Here is an 8,009-nt window from a genome sequence, read left to right as displayed (position 1 = left end):
CAAAATAACTATAGTGAAAATTGTGTAAAAAATATATCTCATAAATAACTAAAATATAATATAAAATATATTATTGAATTTTTCTATTTTTATCATGTTTATAAAATATTTTGTTTAAACTTACATTCAATAACTTTCATACAAATAAATCTTATGATATAAGTTTCAAGTCTTGAATTCGTTAAAAAAGATTGAAAAAAATTAAATTAACTTAAATTTAAAAAATAAATTACCAAAATAGTTATTTAAAAGATAAAAGATTAAAATAAATATGAAAAATAAGACAAAGAAAAAAAATATAATTTAGCAAAAAAATAAATCAATCTCCAACTTTTCATTAAAATTAGTATTTTAATATATGTAATGTATATGCACGTTTATTATATATAATAAAATTAAATTTTATAATAAATTATATATATAAAATATTATATTTGAATATATTAATTATATTTAAAACACATATACATAAATTATCAACAATTCAACTTTGAATTCAACACATTAATCATTTATATTCAATTCTTAAGTTTTATATTTTTAGAATTTTAATAAATAATTTATATTATAATTAACTATTTATTTATTAATAATCTATTTTAAAATATTAAGATTTAATTAATAAAAAATTATAATAAATAAAAATAAAATTAGATAAAAAATTATAAAAAAAATCTTATAAACTCTATCATTAAAGAAAAATCTCTAAAAAAATAAAAATTCATATCTAATATATAAAAATTAATATTCTTCTTAAAAGAAAAATAAAAGAGAATTCATTCCTCAAACAGAAAAATATACATAAAATCCTTATTTATCTTTCCATAAAAAACAAACTTAATTCTGTTTTGTTTATGAACATATTTTGCATTATATTTTAAAATTAACCATCAAAAACTTATTTATCTTTATAAAATATAATATATATGTTAATCAAATATTAATTTAAGATTAACAACAAAAAAAATGCATCTACTAAGTAGACGGTATGTATCCGGGAACAGCTCTCGCAAAAGCTTACCATTATTTATAAATGTTGTTTGGTATAATTTGAGGCTTGAGCTGCATTATAAAATTTATAGTGAAATCTTTATTTATATTATTGAGTTAGGAACATAAATATTTATCTTAATTAAAAAAGAAAGAGAGAGAGAGAGTTAGGAACATACCTAAGAGAGGTTGTGTGAGAAAAAGAGATGAAGTAGAGTCCGAACCAAGTCTCATAGCTGAGAGTTTATGATCAGAATTCTGCCACCCTTCTTCATCATCTCACCATCCTCTCTCACCTACAATAAAAACCTCGTACGTTGTTACCTTTCCCTCTCCTTCTGTAATCTTATTTTGTTTCGATTCCCATTTGAAAAAAAATTTAAAAAAATCTTTTTTTTTATCCTAATATTCGTTGTTTCCTTCGCACAATTGCTTTAGCTTCTTTCCTCAGCCTTGGATTCTCTGCCTTCAAACCCATTCAATTTGGGTCTCTCTGCAAAATTCCCTTCTGGGTTTTGTTTCGTGTTGGCTTTATACATTTTTCTCATTTTCTTCTTTGGAATTTACGTGGCTGATGCATAGTTTCGAACCGATTATTCAAAGCTCTGACGAAATTTCAGCATGTGTACTGATGATATCATTAGTTCTTTGCATCAGTTTTTTGTTTGTATGATGTTTCTCTCTTGTGTTTAAGATGGTTATGTGGATTTGGGGCACTTGATTTTACATCAATTTTTCTTCTTATTATTTTGATTACGGGATTTAAGAAGTCATGGTTATATTGGGGTTCTTGGTGGAGGATATCATAGGTTATTTTTCTAATTATTGCTTGCTTTCTTTCATTCTAGATTTTTCTTTCATGCTTTTTTTCTCTCTCTCTTGATTGTTTTCTTTCTTTATTCATTGACCCGACCTATGTTGGTAGTTTCCTCAATTATCTCTTTTATGTATAGGTAGAAGTCTAAAATGCAGAGATTATCACGTCGTTTTAGGCTAGCTGTAGAATGTGTTAGCTTAAGAAAAGCATTTTCTTTTTTGTTCTTAGATGTATCTTTCAACTTTAGATTGCGAGTGAATAATAATGATCAAGTGTTTTTGAAGGCTTTTCAGCTCTTTATTTCATTATATACCTTTTTACTGGCAGATATTGGCTCAAACTCGGTTTGCTTCTATGAGCCAAATCTTGTGTTTTCTTCAGCTTCATAATGGTATTGAAGGGTTTCTGTGAGAGAATTGTTGCTTCAAAATGCTCTTCTAAAAGCTCAACAGAGACTGTAGATAATACTCAGGTGCCTGCTTATTCAAAAGCAGGGTCTAGTGACAGTAAGTTTCCCAAGGCTTCCTTATGGTCAAGCATCTTTACATCTGGTTTTTCAGTGGTTGAAACATATAGTGAATCATCGACTTCTGAAAAGAAAACAGTTAATTCTCGAAGTAGTGGGTGGGCAGCTGCTGTGAGGAAAGTTGTTAGTGGTGGCTCAATGAGGAGATTTCATGAGCGTGTACTAGGGTCAAGCAGGACGGACATTTCAAGCTCTGATGGTGACATATGGCTTCTAGGAGTCTGTCATAAAATTTCACAGAACGAATCAACTGGAGGTGTAGATACTATTAATGGACTGGCAGCATTTGAACAAGATTTCTCCTCAAAAATCCTAGTTACGTATCGGAAAGGTCTGTTGAATGTATACTAGCTCTTCAGAGATGTATTAAGTTGATAGATATTAGACTAACTAATTTTAATATGCATACTGTACAGGCTTTGATGCTATTGGAGATTCAAAGTATACTAGTGATGTTAATTGGGGTTGTATGCTTCGAAGCAGTCAGATGCTCGTTGCTCAGGTGTGATTCCTTCTGGCTTCACTTATTGCTTGCTTTTGACAATGAATTTGTCATATGGTACCTTATTATAATCTGTGTATTTTTTTCAAACTGTTTTTGTTGTCTTTCAAAATAAAGCTACTAATGTGGCTTCCTTGTGTACAGGCATTACTTTTTCATAGATTAGGTAGATCATGGAGAAAAACTGTTGACAAGGTCAGGTGATTGATATGCAATATGTTGCTTCAGTAATTACACTGTTATTTTCCGTACATTTCTTTTTGTTCTACTTTTTGTCTTCACATCTTTGTAAGTCTTGAGATATAATGCCACTGGGTTGACTCGTTGTATTTCTATAACTTACAGCCACTGGATAAGGAATATATTGACATCTTGCAACTTTTTGGTGATTCGGAGGCTTCTGCCTTTTCTATCCACAATCTTCTTCAAGCTGGTAAAGGTTATGGCCTTGCTGTTGGGTCATGGGTGGGACCATATGCCATGTGTCGCACATGGGAAGTTCTAGCCCGTAACCTGAGGGAGAAAAATGACCTTGGAGAACCGCCACTTCCAATGGCAATTTATGTTGTTTCTGGAGATGAAGATGGGGAGCGTGGTGGAGCACCAGTTGTTTGCATTGAAGATGCCTCCAAACGTTGTTCTGAGTTTTCAAGGGGCCAGGCTGCTTGGACACCTCTACTTTTATTGGTTCCTTTGGTTCTTGGACTTGATAAAGTAAATCCAAGGTGTGTAACATTTTCAAGGTTCTTTGGTGCTATACTACTTTGTAATTGATTGACAGTTGAGCCTAGTAGAATCATTATATTTGTTAAACAGAAACATTCTCTGCCTATCTGGATTCTTTTACAAATAATAGGAGTGACAATCCATAAAAAGGTTTCCTCTATTTTAATTCTTAATTTGTTAAAACTCCAGAGTGAGCAGACAACTGAATTATGTATTTATCACTAGAAACAATCTGGTTTTTAGGCTAGAATTACAGGACAGGACAGACAAAACACAGTTTGCCCCCGAGGAGTCTCATCCTTTTTCATTTAGCAATTAGTAAAACTACCCAATGAATGACCACCCCCAAGCCCCATACACAAATCATCACAAACTGTGACACCATTCTATAACTGCCTAAATAACTACAAACAATAATTCAGATCCATAACTACCTAAAGACACAAATATTGCACAGCTTACCAAGTCTCAGTCTTCTTATCCCATCTCTTAAATTTTTCAATGTCAATCATAAATCTGATAAGCTAGAAATTTGCATGACATTTACTGTTGAGTATGTGTTGAAAATTTCCAAAGCTAGTATGTTTCTTTTACTTATGCTTTTGCTATACTTTCAATTTCATTTGTTATGAATGCTGAATCCCACGGACAGAGACTTACCAATGGGGTAAAACTTGTATGTTGTTATTATTCATCACCAGCCTTGTAAAATACCACTGTTGGTTCAAACTTCAAGCAGTTCTGCATAGTGATGTAACACAATGATTAATCTCTCTATCTAAGGAGTTAGTGCTTAATAGAGATAATAATTAGGTGTAGTAGATGCATGTATTCAAATCATAGGTAATTTGCCTATGTGCTAAATGATTGACACATGTTTTTAAAATATAAGTTGAAAATTTTTGTTCAATTTTTACTGTAGTGCAATCACTGATTGGATGCATATATAAACTGTTGTCAGGTATATTCCATTGTTGCACTCAACTTTTAAATTTCCCCAAAGCCTTGGCGTCATGGGTGGCAAACCTGGTGCTTCAACATACATTATTGGTGTTCAGAATGAAAAGGCATTCTACCTTGATCCACATGATGTTCAACCGGTATGAGAGTATACAAAATTATTATTACTTACCTCAAACACTTATGAGATTGTGAAACTTGTATCATATTTGTTATATATGATTTAACTTGTTCAATGTATAATTTATAGGCACAGTATGCTTTTATCTTGATTTCAAACCTGCTGTTATTTACTTAAAAAAAGCTATAAAAAAAATGTTTTCAATATAAGTGTTTTCTTTTCCAATTAAAAATATTCCAACTTATTAGGATTTGTCTTCTTTTAATGGTTGTTGGCACTTCATTCTCAACATTGACCACCACAAAGCATCAATTGGCTCTTAACGTATAATACAATTACCTTCATGTATGCAAACACGTGTATATAAATTTAGAATGCAATGGCCTTTCTGAAATGTTTTTCCAGATTACAATCATGCATGGTTTGTTAGTTATTTTGAAATCATGATTTTGAAATTGTAAATGGGTAGCCAACAATGGGGTCTTGAATTTGAGATTACAAATTGTTGACTATAATGCAGGAACTGGCTAATAGAATTCGGTTAATGATGTAGGTATGTAAATATTTGGAGATTGGTGGAGCTTGAGGTGGTTTTTGTTGTTTAGAGGAGAACATTACGTTTTCAGGCTATCTTTATCAATCTTGAGAAATAATTAAAAATAACTGCTAATAGCTAAAAGGAAAGAAAAGACAAAGTGCAAAACGGAACAGCTAAAAGATGGACAAAATGAATGGATCCATGATATCCTAGTAGTTGGGACTTGGGAGGGAATGACATCCCATTTGGTTTCCCTGCTGTTTTTGCATGACTTCAATCATACAATATTTAGGCTGTTATTGGGTTGGTGAAGCATTAATAGATTGCTAAGTACATCTTAAATGGTTTCAGGTTGTTAATATCAATGGGGAAACTCAGGAGCCTAATAGTACTTCATCATACCATTGCAGGTAGGCTTTCTGATAGTATTGATTTTATTTTATTGTGTTAACCACAACTCGATCATTCTTGATTGTCCAAGTTTTTTAAATCTCTTACCAGTGTTATGAGGCACATACCCCTAGATTCAATTGATCCATCATTGGCTATTGGATTTTACTGCCGAAACAAAGGTTTGCTTGTGGCTTTTGCTTAAATTCTATAGTTCAATAATTATGGCTAATATCTATGCTTTCTATTAACCTTCATCACTCGATCAATTGTGGCTGGCAGATGATTTTGATGATTTCTGTTCCCAAGCTTCCAAGCTTGCAGAAGAATCAAATGGTGCACCATTATTCACTGTAGCTGAGTCTCGGAGTTTCTCAAAGCAAGTCACTAGTAATGATGTGTCAGGTGACAACACTGGATTCCAAGAGGATGATTTCCTTGGCACGGCCCACGCCAATGATTCCGTAAACCATGAGGATGATTGGCAACTCTTATAATTTCCAGACTATGCAACGGATTCAAAGTAAAGGGTCAAAAATTTGTTGCTTGATTCTCAAGGGCCTAATTGCCACCACCAGTTTGGTTGATCCCTGGCATGAGATTCCCACTCTTCATACACTGTTTAATAGTCCTGTAGAAAGTAATTTAAACTCATTATGATTCTTTTTTAAAAATCATTTGCTCATTTGTTCATATAGCTAACCAGGTATTTGTTGTACATTACAATGGCTAGTTTGATCGTATTTGTTGCCTGTACCCTTTTATTGGCTACAAAAATGTAGTGGATAATACTGTGGGACTATCAAATAAATGGTAGAAAGTAGTTCATAATGTTGAGATGGAATGTTTGCTTAAAATAGAATATAATGTAAACCAATCACTTGAGTCCCTTAATATAAAATATGGGTAATGTTCATTAATTTCATGCAGTTCTATTGCATTGGCTAGTCAGGTGAACGAATGTGCATGACATGACAATACTGCTATTTTGTTCATGTGTTCTACTTTCTATACCAAAACCGATGTTAATTGGCAGATTAGAGATCACTTCCGTGAGTAATCTGTTAATATTAAACCATGATGAATGATCTTTGACACCTAAGTCGATATTATTTTGGGGACAGGCAAAATGTTTCCAACAGTCAGGATAACAATTTGAAATTCAACCGATAACATATTGCATTCCCTATCTGAACTTTACCATGGTAGAAAAATCTGAAGAATTTGATCAGGAAAAATCGAAGTTGCAAGTAAAGTTAAAGTTTTCTTTTGAAATGCTTTTTGGCAGTGGCTGAAAATCTGCATAAACGAATATATACTGTCAGCACTTCTTGTCATGCATATGGAGATCAAGTAGAATCGAATGTATACCTCTTTGTTATATCGATGGTGGATTCGTTCAGTTTGATCTTAGCAAATTAGAATTTGAGTTTTAATGATATATATTTAGCAAATTGGAAATGATACACGTCTTTTATGATATAGCGAGTTAACGGTCAATGACAATATAATGTGTAGACATTGTGCGGTGACAAATAAAAAGGAAGAAAAAAAAAATACGGTACCACCTTTGTATTGGGGAAAAGGTCATTATTCACCACCGAGAACGCACGTAAATAGTCTTGGCCTCTTGGGTTTAAACTCTGAATATTAAATTACATTAAATATTTGAAAGAAAAAAAATCTATGATCTGTAAAATAAAAAATAAAAGACCATTATTGATTGTGGAACGAGATTTGTTGTCTGAACGTGAAGTTTTAAATATTTTTTTTATGTAACATCTGTGTACCTATCATATCATTTTGATATTTTCCGTCAATAATTGTTACAAAAAACCTCTGACATACATATGAGTGTGGATATTGATAATTACCACGTGGATCTTATGTGAGAGATGGCTGGGCTTCAGAAACAAACACCTGGTACCATTTCTGGCATATGATTTGACCTGTCGGGCTTTCAGGCCCTTATCAACACAAACACACACAGGATATTTATTAATTTTTATCAAATAATAAAATTTAATTTAAATTTTAACTTAGTTTTAGACTTTAGAGAGTTTTATTTTATATTTCTTTTACACAAAATTTCATTTAACTTAAAAATGTTTTTTTCTCTCTATTGATTGAACAATTTTATTTACAGTAATTTACGGATGTTAAATTTTAATAAATAATTTTTTTACAATCAACATTAATTATTTTAAACAATTAATGACATATTTATGAAAAATAAACATATTAATGACTTGCATACATAAAACATAATGACATTTTTATGGATGTTAATTTTTTTAATAATTTTTTAACAATCAACGTTAACTATTTTAATAAATTAAGGACATATTTATGGTGACTAAACATATTAATTAATGATGTAACAATTCATCATCGTCTTTATACTTTACTAAATCTATAATTAGAAACGAAAATAATTAT

General features: G+C 31.3%; 1 protein-coding gene across 3 annotated transcripts; it reads left to right on the top strand.

Moving 5' to 3' along the window:
* Positions 1 to 1,127: 1,127 nt before the first annotated feature.
* LOC109789710 (cysteine protease ATG4) lies at positions 1,128 to 6,407 on the top strand. Of its 3 annotated transcripts, XM_020348739.3 has the most exons (10): positions 1,130 to 1,302; positions 2,135 to 2,313; positions 2,413 to 2,664; positions 2,750 to 2,835; positions 2,980 to 3,030; positions 3,181 to 3,560; positions 4,523 to 4,661; positions 5,532 to 5,590; positions 5,682 to 5,752; positions 5,853 to 6,407. In XM_020348739.3, exons 2-10 carry the CDS (start codon positions 2,196 to 2,198, stop codon positions 6,065 to 6,067), a joined length of 1,371 nt encoding a protein of 456 aa, XP_020204328.1. In that variant the 5' UTR covers positions 1,130 to 1,302; positions 2,135 to 2,195; the 3' UTR covers positions 6,068 to 6,407. The 3 variants fall into 3 exon arrangements, with proteins under 3 accessions (XP_020204327.1, XP_020204328.1, XP_020204329.1); XM_020348738.3 differs by having other exon boundaries at positions 1,128 to 1,302; positions 2,135 to 2,664; XM_020348740.2 differs by lacking the exon at positions 1,130 to 1,302 and having other exon boundaries at positions 2,406 to 2,664.
* Positions 6,408 to 8,009: the final 1,602 nt, after the last annotated feature.

This window comes from Cajanus cajan, chromosome 4 (assembly GCF_000230855.2).
Source record: "Cajanus cajan strain Asha chromosome 4, NIPB_CcT2T_4, whole genome shotgun sequence".
Taxonomy (NCBI): domain Eukaryota; kingdom Viridiplantae; phylum Streptophyta; class Magnoliopsida; order Fabales; family Fabaceae; genus Cajanus; species Cajanus cajan.
Note: the sequence above shows the minus strand (reverse complement) of the source record. Positions and strands in the feature narration are given on the sequence as shown.

Excerpts from the sequence above, each read along its gene's own strand:
- LOC109789710 (XM_020348738.3), top strand. The coding sequence starts at position 2,196 with ATGGTATTGAAGGGTTTCTGTGAGAGAATTGTTGCTTCAAAATGCTCT. Across the intron at positions 2,836-2,979 it reads GTCAGATGCTCGTTGCTCAG|GCATTACTTTTTCATAGATT; the intron begins GTGTGATTCCTT and ends CCTTGTGTACAG. Across the intron at positions 3,031-3,180 it reads GGAGAAAAACTGTTGACAAG|CCACTGGATAAGGAATATAT; the intron begins GTCAGGTGATTG and ends TATAACTTACAG.